The sequence below is a fragment of the Gymnoscopelus braueri genome (assembly GCF_963280865.1).
Source record: "Gymnoscopelus braueri genome assembly, chromosome: 19".
Taxonomy (NCBI): Eukaryota; Metazoa; Chordata; class Actinopteri; order Myctophiformes; family Myctophidae; genus Gymnoscopelus; species Gymnoscopelus braueri.
In genome coordinates this window covers 15,511,626-15,533,143 of record NC_137621.1, presented here as the reverse complement: position 1 = coordinate 15,533,143, position 21,518 = coordinate 15,511,626, and the positions used below count along the sequence as shown (strand labels likewise).

Below are 21,518 nucleotides of genomic sequence, written 5' to 3'. Positions count from 1 at the left end.
GCCCAACAAGGGCAGGCCGACCCACGCTGATGGAGATCATTATAGTCTGTCTACCAAACCAGCAAATAAAGAGCAAATTTACTTATCAAAAAATTTATTATTGCACAAGGAGCAAAGGGTTAAAGACAAGAGATTTCTGGTTAAATATTGAAATATTGCTCAAGTGCTTATATCAAATTGGTGGTCATTCTCACTTTGACAAACAACTGTATACCTTCCCTTTACAGTCAAATGTATCAACAATGTCATTGAGGACAGAATGTTATCTGGGCTCCTCCCAGGACTCTGACAGACAGCTAGAAGCCAACCTGGAGAGTGCCGACCCAGAGCTGTGCATCAGGCTGCTGCAGGTCCCTACTGTGGTCAACTACTCTGGGGTGAGGTGTCGCCTGGAGGGCAGTGACCAGACATGGATGTTTCAGTTCCTGGAGCTGAGTGGTCTGGATCTCCTGTTGGAAGCACTGGACCGTTTCTCTGATCGTGGATGCTCTCGCTTTGCAGACCCTGACCTTCAGCTGACCTGCATCAACTGTGTGCGAGCGGTCATGAACTCCTCAGCAGGCATCCACTTCATAGTGGAAAACGAGGGCTACATCCGCAAGCTCTCCGAAGGTTGGTCCGTGTCAGCTTCTGTTGAGCAAATACACAGTACATGCAAGGCCTGTCACAAAACAGCACAGAAATATATAGTAAACGTTCCCTGTTACTAGAGTTGTACAGAGACGGTATTATTGCGATCATTATTATTGCCCAGGATGAGTCAAGGGTGGGGATAGACAGCGCTTTGGGTTGTAGGGCAAGGGATGGGTGGAGGATGGAGGTACATTTTGTACTTTGTAAAAGTTTGAAAATGTAAATGATACTGTACAAAATATAATAATGACAATGACAAACAGAAAACCTAAAGCAGGTTGGTATGATAAGGCCAAATAGAAAGATTTGGGGTAGAGTGGCCTACTGGCAGCGTGCACAAAACTTTTGCCGCAGACACACAGACAGGGGTGAAAACATAATCTCCATCCCCTGCCTTTGGCCTGGTGGATCTAAGAACAACATCCATCCATCCTACTACATAGAGGGAGAGCAAAAGAATGGACGCTCATCCTACAATATGTTGTGGTTCATTAAATAGATGGGACCATACTGATGTATGTACCTGTGATGCTCCACAGCCTTAGACACGTCCAACACTATGGTGAAGAAGCAGGTGTTTGAGCTGCTGGCTGCCCTCAGCATGTTCTCCTCATATGGTTATCGCCTGACTCTGGATGCGCTCGACCACTACAAGGTAAGTAGTCTACCTGCAGAGGAGTCATTCTGAAAGTTGAAACTTTATTGACAAAATGGATCATCTTGACTTGAACCTGATTGGTGCAATACTCATTTTCTAAAGTTAACAGCTTTTACACTTCAAATGTCACTTTCACTGTCTCATTCTTGATTACTAGATTTTTGTGACCGATAAAAGCTTTATTGGTGCCCTCTAGTGTTGGACTGTGTGCATTAGTTAAGTCACGGTCTCACTTCTCCACATTCATAAGGTGTCTGATTGTTCTCCTCAGGGCGTGAAGACCCAGCAGCATCGCTTCAGTGTGATCATGAATGAGATGCAGGCCACAGACAACGTGCCTTACATGGTCACCCTGCTCATCGTTATCAATGCCCTCATCTTTGGGACAGACGACCTCAGGGAGAGAGATAAGATGAGAAAGGAGTTTATCGGTAGGCTGTGGCACCAGTTTATTGTCACCTTCCCTGTTGAGCTGCTGCTCAGCAATGTATCAGCAATCTAGTCTCTCAACCATTAGTATCTGGCAGCAATGAACCGAATTGTTAATGGGCATTCTCCTGTGGTGAAAATCCATGTGACCACAGAGGAGAATGTTAAAAATACATCTGTCACTGGTTCTGTCTAAGAATAGATCTGATGGCCTCATTCTCAATTAGGTTTCAAAACACCAACCTCACGTTTCCAGTAATGCATCTTTGTGGAGACATGAACAATGACAAACTCTCTACATCCACCATGGAAAGATGAACAGCATGTCAGTCATTTTGCTTAAAGACAAAAACATAACCTGTATTTTTGCCTAACTTGGCAAATCGGTTTTTATCATGTGTTTACGGACATAATTATCCTTGTGAAGTCATTCTAAAAAGAGACATCACTAACTGTCCAATGTTGTAATTGGCCCCTCCCCGCCCCACACTTATCAAACTCAGAAATGTTATTTATTTATTTTTCATTGTCTTGTAGGGCTGCAATTACTTGATATGCTGCTGAAATTTAGGTGAGTATTCCCTCTGTGTTATCATATTGGTTAAATCACTTGGTTCCTATTTCTATAGCAATGCATTTCATTGAATTTATGTATGAATTAAAAGATTACTTTTTAGACAGATATTTCCACTGCATGCTGCTTATTGTTGTTTACTTTAGACAAATAAAAGTTTGAGAAAATGTTCCCAAGTTGCTTTTTCTTCTTCAGTGGTATATTTCTGTCCTCTGAGCTCTGAAGCCTCCCGATGCCCAGCTGTAATCATGTGCTTTTCTGGCTTTCAGTGACAAAAAGGATAAAGACTTGATTATTCAATGTGAAGTTTTTAAAGAGGCCAAGGATGAGGATGAGGACGAGCTGTTAAGGATCTATGAAGACATTGACATGGGCAATCACCTGGAGGTAATTGTCAAGGCTGGATCAAACCCTGGGCATTAATATCATTAACTGATAAAACAGCACTTGTTGCCTAGATTCGAGGACAGTTTAATTTAATTTGACTGTGCACTCTGTTCAAAACTTTATTAGCTTAGCTTGTAATGACCCAGGGATGGTCTGTGTGTGTGTGGGCCTCACCCATGCTTGTAGCATCCCTGGCACCCATGCTCCGACACTCACTGTCTTTCATCGGCATCTGTAACTCCTGAGCAAGCACAATCCTTTATTCAACTCTCCAGCGTGTCGCTTTGTTTAGCTTTCAGTTTCAACACTAAAGATGTGGAAAAAAAACACAAACATTGTATCGAACAGGAAATCCAATACTCTTTCTGCAGCCATGCTGTGTTAGAGTCTAAACAATCCCTTGGTATATCCAATGCCAACATGAATGGTCTCTCACACCATTCATATAGGCAGTTTCTACATGGTACTTATTTTCACGCAGGGTTCTGAAACGTTCCTTTGTAACTCTACAATACGTCTATGCACACCTGACCATTACATAATCGTGTTGTAATGTAAACCTGCTGGTGAGCAAAAACCACAGCAGGTAAACACGGAGAGCATGTCACTTTATGACATGCATGAATCCGCAGTTTTTGCTCACCACCGATAATGTTTACATCATTGCATTTACTGCTATTGACATGACCCTCTTAATAAGCCTACTCCATCCAACAAACCTGTCCATCCTACAGATGTTGCATCTGGGGCCTAATCACTGTGACATCTGGCAGGGCCTGGAGGCCCAAGACTGTGAGTTTACACATGCATTAAATTAATACAAACAGAAATCCAGATTTGCATGCTTTAAGACTTTGGTTCAATTTGAGTTTTTGTCAAGTAAAGTCATAGATCATGATGTGTTTTAATGTGGTTAACAGTGGATGTATATATTGGCCATTATTCACATGGTACTAGTGAGAAGCTATAGTTTCCTTCCCTGATTGTAATTTAAGAGCAAAATAGTCTCTGTGTGAACATTGTCATTCAGAGGGGAAAGACATTATTAAATTTGGTTTCTCTATGTCTGTGCTTTTGGGGGTCCAGCTCAGATGGAATCCTCTGAGAAGATCATGCACCGCTTGTTGTTGTTCTCCAAAGGCAAGCGCGAGGCAGGCGATGATGAGGTTGACGGCCAGCTGGTCACGAAGACCATTCAGACAGACCAGATGGATGGAGACAAAGACAGACCTGCCAGAAGCACCTCGACCCCCCCGTCTGCCTTTCCTCCACCTCCACCTCCACCCCCACTTCCAGGGGCCTGCCCAACGAGGGCAGGCCCAACAAGGGCAGGCCGACGCCCGAACAAAAAGATGAAGAAGCTCAACTGGCAAAAGATTCCTACCATTTCTGGTGAGTGTAGGAACCCTGTGCATGTTCTAAGATTAATTTTGAAATACTGTGACTAATATTTTTTTCTAATCACTGGTTTAGAGATTATAGGACACCTACTAGTTGACATTGTCAATAAATAAGCAATATCACATGACAGGGAGTGGGTACGAGGCCGTAGGCCAAGCATTAATGGAATGCCTTTTGTCCAATCAAATTACTTGATTGGAACTAACCGTTTACTGCATAAACTTCCATTGAAGTAGACGGCGTGCCGGATTGGACACTAGATGCGCCACAATCTTTACTGCAGTTCGGACATTATAGGAATTGCCTTTCTCCATCAGGAGAGGGAGACAACGGATATGGAAGATAAAGTACTTCACTCCATTTTCACCCTTATCTTCTAATAATTGGTCCTCACTGAAGCTCATTATAAGATCGATGGCACTATTTCTGTCTACTCTCTCTGCGTCTCATTGGTGGGCTATGGACAGTTCAGAAACCTGCCTATATGCCAATGACATCATCGATGGGGATTCCAAGCTTATATAAAAACTACAGCCTTTCTCTTAATGGCAAGTTAGCAGGATGACATTTTTTTTTTTTTTAAATCTTGTTTGAAATGACCAAACTTGCCTTACAGCCCTGGAGTGATATGAAAGGAATGCTGTCAGGATTTAAGCACATAAGCAGTCCTTCTTTTTGCACCTGGACACAGATCACTCCATGTGGGCGTTGGTTCGGAAGGTCCCTCCCCCTCTGGATCCTGACTACAGCAGCATGGAGGAGCTGTTCTGTTTCCCAGTGAAAGAGCGCAAAGACAAGGGGTCAGCAGCTCCGGTCAAGAAGGAGTCTAATAAGGTAGTCAACACTCAACGCAGCGCCTCAGAGCTCCAAAATGCTGTGAGCAATCAATGATATGCTCTAAATATCTTCATCCTTTTCTCCTTCTTGGGTAGGCTATCATTGATGATTACAAGAAAAACTTGACACTGAACATATTCCTGAAGCAGTTCAAATGGTGAGATATTTTCCCAATATTTTTTACGTCACCATGTTGTTTTGTCCCTACTGTAGCTGAATATCCCCCCCCCCCTCCTTCTCCACCCAGCTCAAGTGAAGACTTGGTAACTATGATCCAGAATGGGGATCGGACCAAGTTTGATGTGGAGGTGCTTAAAGCGATTCAAAAACTCCTTCCAAATCCACAGGAGGTTGGCACTACGAGCATGTTTGCATAACATTCTCATCCATATGCTACTTTTCATCTTAACAAGTCAAGTTGTGAATCACTTTTGCTTCAACATAGATTGAAAAGCTGAAGTCATTTCAAGGAGAGAAAGACAAGTTGGCTAGTGTAGACCGCTTCTACATCTCACTTATCTCTGACCCATGGTAAATGTTCTTAATTTTCATCCGTCTGTCTGAAGACTAGGTCACTCGATGTAGAATCTGTCTTAAATGTAACTATTGGTTTCGTGTCAATGGTCATCATCAGATGTATTTCCCTTCTTGTCTCTCCAGGTATGAGTTAAGGATTGAGTGTATGCTCATGTGTGAAGAAACAAATTCAGTGATAGAGATGTTCAAACCTAAAGTCCAACTGGTGGAGGAAGCCTGCCAGTGTAAGTCAACAGTATTCTCTAATATAAACATACATTTTCCATTGCTGACCTCTCACACTGAACCCTCTGTCGAACAGGAATAAATGATGAAAAATGTTTAATTGTTAATACCACCAATCTGGAATCACTGACTTTTCCCTTATTAATGAAAACTTGCCATTCCCATGTTTGAACATTAGCAATATACATAACCTATTTATCTCAGCCCTCAGGGACAGCAACCTCTTGTCCAGTTTCTGCAGGCTTATCCTGGATGTGGGAAACTTCCTGAACTATGTAAGAAGTGCTCTATTAGATTTAATCCTTACTGACATTTAAACTGTGATCTTGATCTTAATAAGATATCTGTCTACATCTAGGAAAGTCAAAAAAAGAATGCAGAAGGGTTCAAGCTCATCTCTCTGCTGAACCTTACTGAGACCAAAGCCAACGGGAGTGGCATCACACTGCTACATCACATCCTGGAGGTTGTTCTCATGATGCTTCAGGAACCCTACTCCCCAAAATGTGTTAAAAATCTGATATGAGTCATGACACTTCCCAATGCCTTCTGTGTGTTGAGGGTTCTGTGCACTAGAAATCTTTGCCAGCCTACGTAACATTCAGCATTTGCCTTGACTGGTAGTGTTTCCAGTGCATTTGAGAGGCACAGAATACATTTGAAAGTTGTATGCCAGTGGCCCCCCCCCCCCCCCTGAAAATTGAACGATATGGTTAGAATAAATTTTGTTTTTAAATTCCAAGGTTACAAACAATTCCTATGTTTCCACTTTAACATACTGTCTTGTGCAGAAAGCAGCGCAAAACCATCCAAAACTGTTGGAACTGCAAGATGATATAAAGAAATGTGAAGAAGCAGCAGGGTAACCTACTTTCCAGCTACTCTAGTTTATGTTTTCATTTTCTCAGTTCATGGATCTGTAATTGTCATAAAAAGCAACTTTGCCACAATTGTATTTGTCTTCAGAGTTAAGCTGGAGTCTATCCAATCAGAGGCTAGTGACTCACAGAAAGGCCCTAAAGCTAAAGAGCCAAGTATAAAGGAAATAATTAGGGCCTTACTAAAACGACTGGAGGACACCGCCAAGAAGGTCTCCAACTCTATAAAAGATGTGACAGAACAATATAAAAAAGTCATTGAGGTAAGAACAGATGTTTTCCACATTCTCTTCATGGAGAAGACAACAAAAAACAGAAACTTCCAACATAAAAAAGCCATTGGAATCCTCATGTTCCCCAAATCATCTCTTTCCTCTCCACTAGGAAAGCATGCAGGCATGCAGAGATTTAGAGGAGAAGTTCTTGGAGATTGACAAAAAGAAAAGTGAGCTGGCCGTGTACCTATGTGAAGATGCTGATCAGCTCTCCCTGGAGGAGCTCTTTGGAACTATGAGGACTTTCCGGGGACGCTTCATCGAGGCCTTGAAGGTTAGCTTGTTGTTAATGTTGTTCATGGCTCTCTCTGAACGATTATTTGTGTCGTATTGCATGTGCTAACCCGTTGTTGCGATACTGTTTATTTGTATAGCACTTCAAAGTGCTTTACACAAAACATTAAGCCAAAGTGCAAAAGAAACACATAAAAGGATATTTGAAAACAATTAAAATTTGTTATAAGAATACCAAATATGAATTAACTCAAATAACATATAGAATATGAGAATATATATACAGTGCAGAGCAAGAAATGCAAAGGCCGTCGGGAACGGGAGTCGAACCCGCCAACACGCTGTCAGGTTGACGTTGCAGTCTCGGGTGCCTGGACCATCACGCTACAGCCCAGGCCCACTTCAACGGATATTGATAAGATTGAACTGATTACATCATGCTTACTCTCCCACCCCCAGGAAAACGAAACCAGAATAAAACAAGCAGCCAAGGTGGAGAAGAGAAATAAACAACTGACAGAGGAAGCATCCAAGAGACCGAAAGGAGATAATAGAAAAATAAGTGAGCTCTCTCTCTCTCTCTCTCTCTCTCTCTCTCTCTCTCTCTCTCTGTCTCTCTGTTGTCCTTGCAGTGCTCCACACGTGAAACAAATACATTCAAATGATCATTTATCTTAATCCAACATGCCCTCTGTCCCCACCAGTCAAAAGAGACGTCCTGCCACAAAACGATCACATCATCGACCATCTCTGCGCAGGTCTCAGGAAAGGTGTCCCCCTCAGTGTGACACGTCCCAGGTGTGATTCGGAAAAACTCCCCTCTAGTGAAAAACATAGAGATACTGGCCCATCTGGTAAGGACAAGAGGTCGTGGCTTCCATCCACAACTCCTTCACAACTGAACTGTAAAGCCTGTATGCGTCTGTGACAGCGTTGTGCAACGTGTTGCTCGACAAAAACAATGTATTTCTTTTTTTCAGCTGAAAATGCATTGTTCTTTTGTGGCAGAAGCATAAATTATGCATTACAGCTACATTTTATGTCTATTGTCCCTCTTCTGATGGAGACAGATAGGGCTAATCCGGTGCACTGTCTTCTTGAAATAACTTTATTGACATCCAGTCATCCAGTAGGATTGTGCCTGACAGCAGGGTCTAAATGTCTAATAACTAGCACTGCAGATGTGCTTGTTATTGTTATTAACATACTCTACCATATAAAGTAACCTAGATTGGTTAAAACTACAATCTGTCATTGTTGAGCTAATTCCCTGCATGGGAATCCCTGTGCCTGACGTAGACATGGATGAAGAGGAGGGTGATGAAGGCACTTTAAAGGAAATGGAGGAGGAGAAAGCAGTTCCTGTAGAACAGGAGGAGGCTACAGAAGAACAGGGTGTAGTTGTGAGTGGGGAACCCTCAGAGCCCAAAGGCAATGATACAGCAGTCGGTAAGATAATCCATGAAGGTAATTCATGTTTGAACTCAAATTAAGATCACATTTGTCTCTTCTTGGTGTGTTTTATACAGAAGTCCTTTATTATTGGTTTTGTGTTTTTATTGCATTTTATGCATTTGAATTTGATGTAGGCTACACATTATCATACACTGATTTGTATTTTTGCATGAGTCATTTATCATCGAGTGTGAAATCAGTGTGCCAAACAACACCTAATGTTTTATTTGCTATCAAATGTATATAAAAACCTCACCACACTTGAGTCATTTCATCACGGTGTTGTCTTTTCCATTTTGTCTCTCTGAAACACAAGGTGACAGTGGAGACGGGCATAGCTGTGTGTTACTGTGAGGTAGGTCCTATGACACAACGAAAGACTAACAAAAGTGTAATCAGGACCATCAATCTATTGGCTCCTTTGCTACCAAAACTTTGTCAGTTAACAAATTATTTGTGGTTCTCAAACTTTTTAATTCTAAGGACCCCCATAACTCTGCCTCTGAGAGTGTACAAATGGAACCAAATGAACCCATTTGTACACTCTCAGGGTTACAGACCTGTACGGGTCGATTTGGACCCCCCTCAAGGAACCCAGAGGGTCCTTGGACCCCACTTTGAGAACCGTACTGCAGGGCCGGTTCTAGGGGGGGCAGGGGTGGGCAGTGCCCACCCAAACGTGCATCCTGCCCACCCAATCAAAATTGGGGTAAAAAAAATTAATATATATATATATATTTATTTTTTTATTTTTTTATTTATTTTATAGACCCTGGGGTCTATACTGGCAGGGGTCATACCCCTGGCAGGTTCAACCAAGCCAAGCAGGTTTCAGGGTAGAGGTCAGACAAAAGGCAACACATTTTTTTATAGGTCTAACTGTGCCAAAATGCATATTTTCCTACGCATTTGGGGGGTTTGGGGCCCCCGAAAACCCCCCCAATGGTTTTGGGCCCCCCCAAAAATTTTGGCGCCGCCGCGCTTCGCACGGCGCCGAGGAAGCCGCCCCCCCCAGCATTTATTAATGCCCCCCCAGTTAATAATTTCTGTATCCGGCCCTGTCGTACTGGTCTATCTGGTCAATTTGTTGGTGTGATTTGTCTTTAACTAATAACATTGCTTAAGACTGGATATGTGTGTGTGTGCTTGGCTCTTTAAAGCTGCAATACGTAACTTTTATGTCCAACCTGGGATTTGAACCAGGCTGTCCTAGAGACTCTTCCTCAGAGGGAGCGTCTGAGGAAGAGCCTGGTGGCTTCAAACATTATCACCATTAACATTTTATAACGGGAGCATATACTGGAGTGTGTATTTCACTTATTTTCATCACTATATTGAACATACTCTACCATACTGATATAGGTTACAATTACATTGTAATCAGTTCTGGATTGCAGCTTCAATTGACAAATCTTTTGACTGGACTAATCTGATGCACCACAAATAAACTTCTTTAAACTGGTGTAAAATTGATCTAAGTCTAACTCCATGGTTTCCCCATCTTACAGAGCTTTTCAACTTGTGAAGACTTCAAGAGGGTTGTCTTATTATAACTCAACAGTGCTTTGTCAGTTTTCTGTGCCCTTATTTTGTAACCACATACAGTAAATGGGACTGTTTAACCTACTAACAGTATGCAGTCATGTGCTTCCTGAAAATTGTTAATCTGGCTCCACTGAAAGATATAATATGTCTAATACTTAATATGAATTCAAATAATGATAAAGCTAGGAACGTTTTGTTAGATTTTATATGCCATAAAAGTTTACTTAGTGCCTCCTTTAATGCAAGAAGTAACTCTAAAGGTGTTGAACTTGAAAATGTAGTCCTTTCATCCATTCTATTTCCTTACTGGTTTTTATTTCAAGAGGGAAAAGGAAACACAGTGGATTTCTGGTCTTTATGGATTATACCAAAGAAATATAATGGTCTTAACAGTAATATATTATTTAATGTAAACAAATGATTGCCTGTGTATAAGAGGATGAATATCTTTTGATTCTTGCTTCAGATGTGATATTTTGCATATTTGGTTGATTCTAAATATATAAATAAATATAAAGCTACATTACCAAGGAGAACATTTGGCTACTTCTATATATGGGAATATTTGACAATGCAAGATATACAAATAACGTATTGATATGTTTTTCATATCAAAATAGACTAATAGGATATGGCACACCTGTTGCTCTTTCTAATTATACTATAACAAATTGTGATGCTTTAATATGTCAATAAAAAGTGAGTTTGCTCAGGAACTGAACATTTTGTTGGCATACCCTTTTAGCATTTAATTGTGGCTCTCTACATGTGATCTTCCTGTGGTTACACATATGCACCACCAGTCCAGACCACTGGTGTAAAGTAACTAAGAACATTTACTCAAGTACTGTACTTAAGTACAATTTTGAGGTACTTTTACTTTACTGGAGTATTTCAAATCTTCAGTGGGCTACTTTTACTTCTACTCCACCACATCTCATAGGCAAATATTGTACTTTTTACTCCACTACAATTATTTGCAAACTTTAGATAGCCTACTAGTTACTTTGTAGATTTTGATTATTATTAGTCAATAGTCAATCTACAACCTAACAATGCCTGCATTGAGAGCTTGTAGATCTGCTATTTTCAAAAGATTTGTATACATTTGAAAACTTGAAATGGGACATTCTGCATAATGAGTACTTTTACTTTTGGTATACTCTAAGTACATTTTCATGCCAATACTTTTGTACTTTTACTCAAGTAGGCTAAATTTTTAATTCCTGACTTTTACTTGTATTTCTACATGGATGGCGGTATAGGTATTGATACTTTTACTTTAAGTAAAAATTTGGAGTACTTTTTCCACCACTGCGCACCACCAGTTCATTCAGTCCATGGGGGACCGACCGTTACGCACTGTGCGCGTCTGGCGCTGCATGACATCACGGGCTGTGAGCCTCTTAAGTTACTGATATGGCATTGCTATGCATGGAAACAATCTAGTCTTCTTCAGACTGACTGCCTATAAGCCACCATCATGTCGTTTTCCTGGTCGTCCAAAGACCACAAAAGCTACTCGAATCCCCCCACCGCCACGGGGGTGAAGCGGCCACGGAACGACACGGGGAACAAAGTAACGGTTGTGCTCGGTGCGCAATGGGGCGATGAGGGCAAGGGGAAGGTGGTCGATCTGCTGGCCACTGAAGCTGACCTGGTCTGCAGATGTCAGGTGGGTCTATTACTATTAAACGCACTATTTCATCTAAAAAATTATTCACACGTATGGCCTTTATATTGCAGTGGTGTAAAGTAACAAAGTACATTTACTCAAGTACTGTAGGCTACTTGAGTAAAATTTGTAGGTATTTTTACTTTACTGGAGTATTTCATTTTTTAAATAATTTTACTTCTACACTACATCTGATGTTTGAAAATAGCAGATCTACAAGCTCACAATGTGTTGAGAATCGCGATGCAACGCATTGTGAGCTTGTAGATCTGCTATTTTCAAAAGATTTGCATACATTTTATACATTTGAAAACTTGTGAAATGGGACATTCTGCATACTGAGTACTTCTACTTTTGGTACTTTAAGTACATTTGGATACCAATACTTTTGAACTTTTACTCAAGTACATTTTTAATTCCGGTCTTTTACTTGTATCAGAGTATTTCTACATTGCAGTGTTGATACTTTTACTTAAGTAAAAATGTGAGTACTTTTCCCACCACTGTTATATTGTTACATGGGGGAACATACTGTGTTTCGCCAAGTATTCTGCACTCAATCACCTTTAAATGTCATCATACTTAAGTATTCCCTACTAGTGCAACAGGTGCGAGAGAGAAAACACCATGTAGCTCTTTGATTTAGTGGGGATGAACGTTCTTTCTATTTGGTTGAGTCTGTTGTTATGGTGGTTACATCGAATAGGCTGTTAGTGTAACTTGTTTGTTCTTACAATAATGAAAGAACAACTTTGGACTTTTACACCAGACTTCAAATGACTTGCCATGAGACATATGTTACAAATGCAGTAGAGCCTAATTTGTCCATTTTTAGCTGTTGTACATGTAACGTGAGCAGGTTGAACTTGAGCTTTCTCTCAGAGGATTCTACAAATTCAACAGGGCAAACATTTACTGGCTGAACGATTCAGCTGTGCAAAATACCTAAGGCTACACCCACCAACAATGTGTACACAAATATTTCTAAAAAGGACTTCAACAAACATACATTCAAATTATTTCACACTTTAAACACTTTATTAGCAGATTCCACAGTGTCCATATAGAAGCAATGCAGGCATGCTTTAAAACGGTCCTGTTTCTTTGCAATCACAGGAGGAGTTACATAATATTCTGCTCAGAAACCAGTGCTAACCTGGGTAGTGTGAAACCACTGCACAGTTGCTGTGTTGTATTCTCAACACTGACAGTTAGCACCCTGGGCCTGCGATATGGGGGCTTGGTCACCCCACCCGCTGAACATGTGCGAGGTCACATTCTCAGGGTGACTTGACATGTGAGAAGGCCAGCTCTTGGCCAGAGGGCACAGAACGGAGGATACACCATGCACCAGCCAAGTCTGTTAAAATAGGTCCTGGGGGGGACATGTTGAATTAGGAAGAGGGGAGTTTTCAGAGGTGTATTACCCACCCACTCAAATAAAATAAGATTATAAACACACGCACTGTTTTCACCGTGTTGTATCCCAATCGTTTTGTTGTGCTTTTAATGTAATTGAGAGCAGTGGTGGAAAAAGTACTCACATTTTTTACTTAAAGTTGTACAATGCAGAATCACATATAACGATTTTTAGCAACCTCTGCTGGTCACTACCGTCACTGCATACAATTTCCCTAGTCCTCAATTACCCAGAATTCCATTCGTTTTCACCGGAAGCCGGAAGCGTTTCAAAAAGCGATCTTTTAATTGTTTTATACTATCTACGGATCGTTTCTCTTAGCCAGTGGAGCATTAGTTACCATGAGCTGTGCTTTCTTTTTCTGTTCTTTTTCGATCTTCCAATCCCACATTCTCTCAAAATCAGCGTGAGGTTCCTTTTTGTTAATAGCGCGGTAGTTCCTGGCCAAACAGGAAACCGTTGCGGTAGTTCCTGAGGACGTCGGCCACGACGTCATGACGTTGGCCAGGAACGTCATTTTCCCGGGAAAGTCCCCCCCGTACACGTTCAATAGAAAATATATAAATAAAAGGCTTCCGGGGGTGAAATTCACGGAGTGGGTGTTGTGAAACTTTTGCCACTCGCAAAAGATATACAATTTAACTTTAGTTTTGTTGAAAACGTTACCTAGTATTACTTTAAGTAAAAGTATCAATACTGCAATGTAGAAATACTCCGTTACTAAGTTACAAGTAAAAGTCCGGAATTCAAAATTTACTTGAGCAAAAGTACAAAAGTAAAGGTATCAAAATGTACTTAAAGTACCAGAAGTAAAAGCACTCATTATGCAGAATGTCCCATTTCACAAGTTTTCAAATGTCTACAAATCTTTTGAAAATAGACAATCTACACTACAAGCTCACAACACGTCGCATTGCTACACGTTGTGAGCTTGTAGATCCGGCTATTTTTAAATGGCCGAAATGTATATAGGGCTGAAGTGGTTAATGTATGTTTTGTAATAATAATCCAAATCTACAAAGTAACTAGTAACTAAAGTTTTCAAATAATTGTAGTGGAGTAAAAGTACATATTTGGATCCGAGATGCATAGAGAGTAGAAGTAAAAGTAGTGGAAATTGGAAATACTCCAGTACAAATACCTCAAAATTGTACTTAAGTGCAGTACTTGAGTAAATGTCCTGAGTTACTTTACACCACTGATTGAGAGTGGGTTCCATTTGTCTAATCCTGGAGTGACAGACCTGCGAAGGGTCCACTTGGTTCCTAACTGTCATTTAGCTGAGAACGCCCTGGAACCCCCTCAGCACGTTGAGAACCATACGATACAAATTACAATGCCTGTAAACTATTATCAGACTATCAGAGTTTGTTCACGCCACATGTGCTGTGCCTATTCTGATTTGTAGGGGGGCAACAATGCCGGTCACACAGTGGTAGTGGATGGCAAGGAATATGATTTCCACCTTCTCCCCAGTGGAATCATCAACAGCAAGAGCATATCTCTCATTGGTAAGGGCTTCAATAATATTGTCTATACGGTGTGTCAGTAGTGCATATCTTTGTGCTGTCGCAAGTCTCGACTGATACAACTGCAGTTAACCTCCGTCTGCTCTCTAAGGTAACGGTGTGGTCATACATTTACCTGGCTTGTTTGAGGAAGGCGACAAGAATGAAAAGAAAGGTAATTTGTCCAAAAAAACAACTGGACTTTAACATAGCGGTCACTGTAAAGATAAGACTGACGTCAGTTTACATGCCACTTGTTTGCTTTTCTCTTACTAGGTCTCAAAGGCTGGGATAAGAGATTGATTGTCTCAGACAGAGCTCATCTTGGTATGTATACACAGTATGTAGGGTGCTATTTGAGAAACTAGGGTTCCGTGGCTTCAATATGTGCAGGCTGCTGCATAACAAAGTCCTGATTGTTGATTTAGCTCTGAGAGAGTCACTCTCAGAGTTAAATCAACACTTTTAATGCTATAAAAGTTAAACTAGCATTTTTCTGTGTCAGTGTTTGATTTCCACCAGGTTGTCGATGGTCTGCAGGAGAACCTGAGACAAGCACAGGAAGGAAAAAAGTAAGGATATAAGAAAGGCAATGGCAATGGCAATAAAATAAAATAAAAGTGTGTGTGTGTGTGTGCGTGCGTGCGTGCGTGCATGTGTGTTTGCAACCTGCCAAGGAGCGAGAACTGCCAATATTTTGCCAGAAAACCAGAAATCGGGTTTATAAATACGTTATGTAGAACACATATACAGTACCAGAGTATACCAGAGTATACCAGATGAGATTTAAAGTCATATCAGTGTTTTTTGTTTTTGTTTCACAGCATTGGAACAACCAAGAAGGGCATTGGACCCACTTATTCCAGCAAAGCATCTCGCACAGGCCTTCGCGTGTGCGACCTTCTGGGTGACTTCAAGGATTTCTCTGCCAGGTAGGCATGGTGGTAAACATTCATAGAATAATTACCCATGTGCATTTGCAAACAGTCGCAAAACAGTGTGATTCACGAGTGTATCCGTGAATCTGTGAATCCTTTCAGATTCAAGAACCTTGTCCTGCAATATCAGTCCATGTATCCAACTTTGACAGTTGATGTTGAGGACCAGCTGAAAAAGCTCCAGGTACATACTGCAGAAATTGATATAATTAAATACGTTCTTAACCAGAGTCCCCCTACACCAAATCTTTTTCCCTCTACACCAAATCTCCTCCCCGAAAATAACACAGCACACCACAACACGTTGTGAGCTTCTAGGTCTGCTATTTTCTCGGTTAAGAATTGGGCTGCTGTATTTCTGTCTTCTGCAGGAGTACGGTGAGAGATTGCGGCCAATGGTGAAAGATGGGGTCTATTACATGTATGAAGCTCTTCATGGAGCTCCAAAGAAAATTCTAGTTGAAGGAGCCAATGCTGCGCTCCTTGACATTGACTTTGGTAAGGCTTTTCAGTGATACATTTTGATGATGAGCTTAGGCTTTTATTGTTTAGGTTATATGAAATGACATTTGAGCTGTTGTTATCTATATCCTCCCCCTCGACAGGCACATATCCTTTTGTGACATCGTCAAACTGCACCGTGGGTGGGGCATGCACTGGTCTCGGCATCCCTCCTCTGAATATCGGTGATGTATTTGGTGTATCAAAGGCCTACACTACCAGGGTTGGAATTGGAGCCTTCCCCACAGAGCAACTCAATGTAGGAGCTCACTGACTTTATACATACATTACCCTTTTTTCCCCATACATTACCCTTAATCCTCAAGTCACCATTGAACATAGGAATTGGCCTTTATTAAATCAAAGCTGAACTGCGGTACAATCTTGGTTTGTATATCTGGACATGATATGGGTCCAGTTATTGCTGATGACCATTATCTGTTGTTTCTGTGTTTTGTGAGCGAGAAAGTTGCAATTCCATACCATTGTATAGTGAAATAGGACTCAGGATCACACTTTTAGTACATAAACGTATGCAAACAAAACAGATACTACTACCAATATATTAAAAAGAAAATCCTGGTACAATTTGTAATGATTTGGGGAAAGTGAAATGATTCTATTCATGTTATATTACCCTTGACAGAAGTTCTGTAATGTAATAAAAATTGATCCCCAATATTGTTGTAACACAAACATCAACTCCGCCATCAGTAGGTGCAATAGGTTAAGATGTATGTACCAGGATTCTTTTGTTTTATATATTGGCAGAATCCACTTTGTTTTCATTTGTTTATATGTTAAAAGTCTGATTTGTATACCTTTTTTCACCAGACGATGAGTAAATGAAATAACAGAGCACAGAAACAACAAATAAAGGTGATGGACAATATTTGGACTGATATAATACCCAGGTAGCTACACAACCCAAGGCTCTACCAAAGTTCAGCATCACCTCAAATCTCTTCTTGTGATCTTTCTGTTGAATGAGAAATCATATGACTGTATATGTAACTCATTGTATTGAGTTTGATATGTACAGGATAGCATGTTTGCCATCATGTGATTCAGATGAGCTGTTAGATTTTGTGAGACACATGCTCAAGCATTCTTTAGCTCCTATGCAGATCACATGTTCACAGGGATAAATTTAGTACCAGAGTTCAAGATAGGTTAAATGTTTTGACTTGGGCTAGTCGTCAGCTAATGTGAGAGCTGGCCAGAGTAGTAGTAGTATACTTTTTAGTTATTATCCCTCTCCCATTATACTTTATACTTTAACGTCTATGTTATGAATGTATTGGTTACACAATATTGAAATATTTGTAGTGACTGTGGATGAGCATTATCGTTGATTTGATGAATGATTAATTGATAACCTTTCTATAGGCGGACGGTGAGCTTCTGCAGACGAGGGGACGTGAGGTTGGCGTCACCACAGGACGGAAGCGTCGCTGTGGCTGGTTGGACCTGGTCATCCTCAAATATGCCCACATGATCAATGGCTTCACCGCGTAAGTGGATAGAGTGGATGGGATGGGCCGTGTGCGATCAAATTCAATAAAAACATTTATCTTTATTATGTTAGACCAGGGGTCTTCAACAGGGGGTCCGGGACCGCTAGGGGGTCCTCAGAGTTACTACAGGGGGTCCGCCAAATCTTTGTGTGGTGGGGAACATTCGGAGAGTCTGTGTAGAGGGAAAAGGAGCAGACCAAGTACAGAGCCAACGGTCAAGTTGACTAAACATTGAGGGTTTAAAGGTTAACCATCTGAAAATACACATTACCCTGAATCCAGCGATCTATGAAATCTATGAAAAAGTTTAATCTGCAACACAATTTTATACAATATGTAGTGGGGGTCCCTGCTTCATCTCTCTCTCAGCTAAGGGGGTCCTTGCCCTGAAAAACGTTGAAAACCCTTGTTAGACTCTTACCCCTGTTTTATACTGGGTTGTGCAGAGTGTCGCGCACCAACATTTGCACACGTTGTGCTATTTTGGGTGCTGACGCACAGTATAAATCAGTCTTTAGAGTTCTTTTCCACTGACTCTTAGCTTTTGCCACATCTTTGTGAATCAATTTCATAAGAACTAGTAAGCATGTACATTAATACATACACACATTAACAGCGTTGTAACTTCTCCCATAGCATTGCTTTGACAAAACTTGACATTCTGGATGTGCTGGATGAAATCAAAGTTGGAGTTGCCTACAAAATCAACGGCAAACGAGTTCCCCATTTCCCAGGTATGATGTGAATAGAAGAAAACTAGGGGAAACTTAGCTGCCTACCGTGATAGTAGAAAATAGCTATGTCTGTGCAAGATACCTGATGGCCTATTTTCATTGATTGATTGATTGATTGATTGATTGATTGATTGATTGATTGATTGATTGATTGATTGATTGATTGATTGATTTCATTGCTCCATATAGCCAACATGGAGGTTTTGCAGAAAGTGGAGGTTGAGTATGAAACTTTCCCGGGCTGGAAAACCGACACAGCTGCAGCCAGGAAGTGGAGCGACCTTCCACCAAAGGCTCAGAACTACATTCGCTTCATTGAGAACCATATTGGAGTTCCAAGTAAGTGTGATGCAACAGAAGGCAGGTTTAGTTGTGTGATCTTACCACTGAGGGATCAGCAGCAAACATTTTACTTTGTAATCCTGGTATTTTCAAGACATTACACAAAGCCTGAACAGATAACAGTTCATGGATCTATGGACCAGAATGCTGAATAGTTGAAAAAGGCCCAAGATTCAAGAGACTTTATTTGTTGTCATACATACATACATACATACATACGTACGTACGTACGTACGTACGTACGTACGTATACGTACGTGTATGTGCTGGGAAATGTTGGTGCAGCATACTCCATCAGACAGAAAATGTCTGATCTACAAGCTCACAACGTATCACATCGTGATGCATTGTTAACTGGTACATCTGCTATTTTCATGGGGGGGGGTTTTATTCAGAAAGTGAAAGTGGTTCATTCTGTTTGATTGATTGAATACTTTATTAGCAGTTTGCAAAGAAAAGGTCTGCTAAGAGGATTCTACCCAAGAAAGCAAGTAATCAAAAAGAAAAATATGTACAGTAAATAGTTCGGGGGGGGCTTTGACTTTTTACAGGGGCCAGTTACAAATTGCAGCCGCCTGTAAGTGCTCTTTTAGAGCGGTAGAAATAAATATTTTTTTATTATATCTATATACGTATATGTATGTTATATATGTCACAAACTAAAAGAAAAATGTAGATTTTCTTCTGATGAGTGATATGTTATAATGCAGCACCGCTGCCTGTCTGTAGGTCTTTATTACCCTTATGTTATAGGAGGAATCATAGATCCTATAGTGACGTTTCTAAAGTATCCAGTAGGTGGCACTATTTGATCAGTTACACATGTCATTTTGGTTACTGACATTATTTTCTTCCCTCTAGTCAAGTGGGTTGGTGTTGGAAAATCCAGAGAGTGCATGATCCAGATGTTCTAAGGGAGAGACCCTCACCTGGCCTTGGTGGAAGCACAGAGGATTTGGAATGATTCAACACCTCATCAAAACATTATTCTAGAACTGTTGAACAAATACAAGACAGCAGCACTATTATGTAGGCTGAATTACTATTGCCTGTGAACCTTAGTTCTGTAACGGTGCCGGTCAAACGGAATTATGTCCTCATATTATGAGGCCATCGTCGATCTACTGTGCAAAATTGATAATAAGGTATTTGATGCCCTGCACTCAGGGGCCCCCAAGAGGATTATGCACACTGACTGGTTTGATTTTCACAGATGACTACAAACTGTTTGTATTTGGACTGTCTACTTACAAAATAAACATGATGGCGTTGTAGACACTATATGGCAGTTTTATTTATGATGTGATTTCAGATGACTCCACTGATATGAGTGAGTGTGAGAGAGAGAGAGAGAGAGAGAGAGAGAGAGAGAGAGAGAGAGAGAGAGAGAGAGAGAGAGAGAGAGAGAGTATGAAGACCTGAAGACCTATATTAGGCTAAGGAAACAATCACTAATGCAATTAAAAAGTAAGGCACTTACTCATGCATGCATTTATACATTTTCTCTCATCTTATATGTTTATTGATTGATCGAGTTTGCAAAAAGTACAGACAGTTATACAATAATGCTAAAAGGATCACACAAAAATCCCTGAGAGGCTTGTTTCCATTGTGGTCCTCATGTGTATTCAATTCATCAATAAGACATAAAGACATGCAATACTATATTTAAAATATTTATCATTTTATATTTTAAATATTAATATTTTCGGAGAATTGCAATCCAATCTAAAGAGAGGGGGGGGGGGGGTCTGACTGACACTTTCCCATTTGCAAATATTGCTTTTTGGATAGGCCATAATAAAGAGCAGTGGTTCTCAATCTTTTCAGGCTGTGACCCCCCAAAATAATCATATGTGAACTGGGGACCCCCCACCCTGACTTGGGGTCACCAGAGATTTCGACCCAGGACAACTCGCCCAACCGCAAATTCGAGTCCGTTCGACCCGTTTTTACCGGGTCGAATTCTCTTTACTTTACTTTACTTTATTTGTTTATTTAGACAGGACAGAGCATATTAATGAACGTCACATGAACGTAAATACACCGGGATTAGCAAAGATGCTAATTTTCATCCGCAGTCCTCACACAAAACATAAAAACAGAAAACAGACAAACGGTGTAACCCCTAGAGGGTAGTAGAGTACAAGGTGACGGTGGTGATTAAGATTGAGTATATTTAAGAGTAAATATTGTAAGCATGCTCCCCCAGTTGCATACTTTTTTAAGAAGGTTTTTTTGTAAACCTTCTTTTCTAAATGAAATAATAATGTATTCATGTGATTATTCACAAAACCCCACTAGCAAAAAACGTCATACTCTGCTATGGGGATGAGGATGGTGGCTGCTAGCCTTAGGAATGTGATCGTTGATGGCCTGTGTCTCTGTGTCTCTGTGGGTGGCTCCCTTTAGCCTCCATTAGCCTCCATTAGCTTTGTAATTGTTTGGTAAATAAAAACACCAACACAATAATTGTTTGGTAAATCAATGTACATATTATTATTATTATGTCTCTGTCTCTCTCTCTATCTCTATGTCTCTCTCTGTCTCTCTCTCTCGCGGTCCGGGTCGAAAAGTCAGGTCCAAGCGGGTCGAGAGCGGGTCGAATGGTCCGGGTCGAATCGTCCTGGGTCGAAATCTCTGGTGACCACCCTGACAAGCACTTGGAATTGTAGGAGTGGAGGCATTACATTTCATTTGACTTGGTTCCACAGATAAATATTGTGGAAATGTTTAATATTTTTATAGACAAAAAAATGCCTATGTATTTGACAATTTGGCCAATGTTTGACCAGTTTTTATACTATAGTTTGTC

General features: G+C 40.7%; 2 protein-coding genes across 4 annotated transcripts in view; both read left to right on the top strand.

Annotated features, from left to right (window-relative positions):
* Positions 1 to 10,698, top strand: part of LOC308075170 (inverted formin-2-like) — a 29,452-nt gene extending 18,754 nt beyond the window's left edge. Inside the window, exons 2-23 of one of the 3 annotated variants that reach the window (XM_080414840.1) lie at positions 228 to 612; positions 1,173 to 1,288; positions 1,563 to 1,722; positions 2,258 to 2,291; positions 2,564 to 2,681; positions 3,416 to 3,473; positions 3,822 to 4,073; positions 4,774 to 4,916; positions 5,015 to 5,076; positions 5,167 to 5,269; positions 5,365 to 5,450; positions 5,580 to 5,680; positions 5,886 to 5,956; positions 6,040 to 6,147; positions 6,473 to 6,543; positions 6,648 to 6,822; positions 6,944 to 7,108; positions 7,528 to 7,630; positions 7,773 to 7,922; positions 8,368 to 8,517; positions 8,840 to 8,878; positions 10,032 to 10,698. In XM_080414840.1, the coding sequence (XP_080270966.1) occupies positions 228 to 612; positions 1,173 to 1,288; positions 1,563 to 1,722; positions 2,258 to 2,291; positions 2,564 to 2,681; positions 3,416 to 3,473; positions 3,822 to 4,073; positions 4,774 to 4,916; positions 5,015 to 5,076; positions 5,167 to 5,269; positions 5,365 to 5,450; positions 5,580 to 5,680; positions 5,886 to 5,956; positions 6,040 to 6,147; positions 6,473 to 6,543; positions 6,648 to 6,822; positions 6,944 to 7,108; positions 7,528 to 7,630; positions 7,773 to 7,922; positions 8,368 to 8,517; positions 8,840 to 8,877 (2,649 nt within the window). In that variant the 3' untranslated portion in view covers position 8,878; positions 10,032 to 10,698. Of the gene's footprint in view, positions 1 to 227; positions 613 to 1,172; positions 1,289 to 1,562; positions 1,723 to 2,257; positions 2,292 to 2,563; positions 2,682 to 3,415; positions 3,474 to 3,767; positions 4,074 to 4,773; positions 4,917 to 5,014; positions 5,077 to 5,166; positions 5,270 to 5,364; positions 5,451 to 5,579; positions 5,681 to 5,885; positions 5,957 to 6,039; positions 6,148 to 6,472; positions 6,544 to 6,647; positions 6,823 to 6,943; positions 7,109 to 7,527; positions 7,631 to 7,772; positions 7,923 to 8,367; positions 8,518 to 8,839; positions 8,879 to 10,031 lie in introns of all 3 variants that reach the window. The other 2 variants (XM_080414839.1, XM_080414838.1) reach the window with 2 other exon arrangements.
* Positions 10,699 to 11,487: 789 nt separating this feature from the next.
* adss1 (adenylosuccinate synthase 1) lies at positions 11,488 to 19,977 on the top strand. Its single transcript, XM_080413864.1, has 13 exons — positions 11,488 to 11,743; positions 14,572 to 14,674; positions 14,784 to 14,846; positions 14,948 to 14,998; positions 15,177 to 15,243; positions 15,496 to 15,603; positions 15,712 to 15,793; positions 15,981 to 16,107; positions 16,215 to 16,369; positions 17,500 to 17,624; positions 18,264 to 18,361; positions 18,551 to 18,700; positions 19,565 to 19,977. The coding sequence occupies exons 1-13, from the start codon at positions 11,552 to 11,554 to the stop codon at positions 19,615 to 19,617; spliced, it is 1,374 nt and encodes a 457-aa protein (XP_080269990.1). The 5' UTR covers positions 11,488 to 11,551; the 3' UTR covers positions 19,618 to 19,977.
* Positions 19,978 to 21,518: the final 1,541 nt, after the last annotated feature.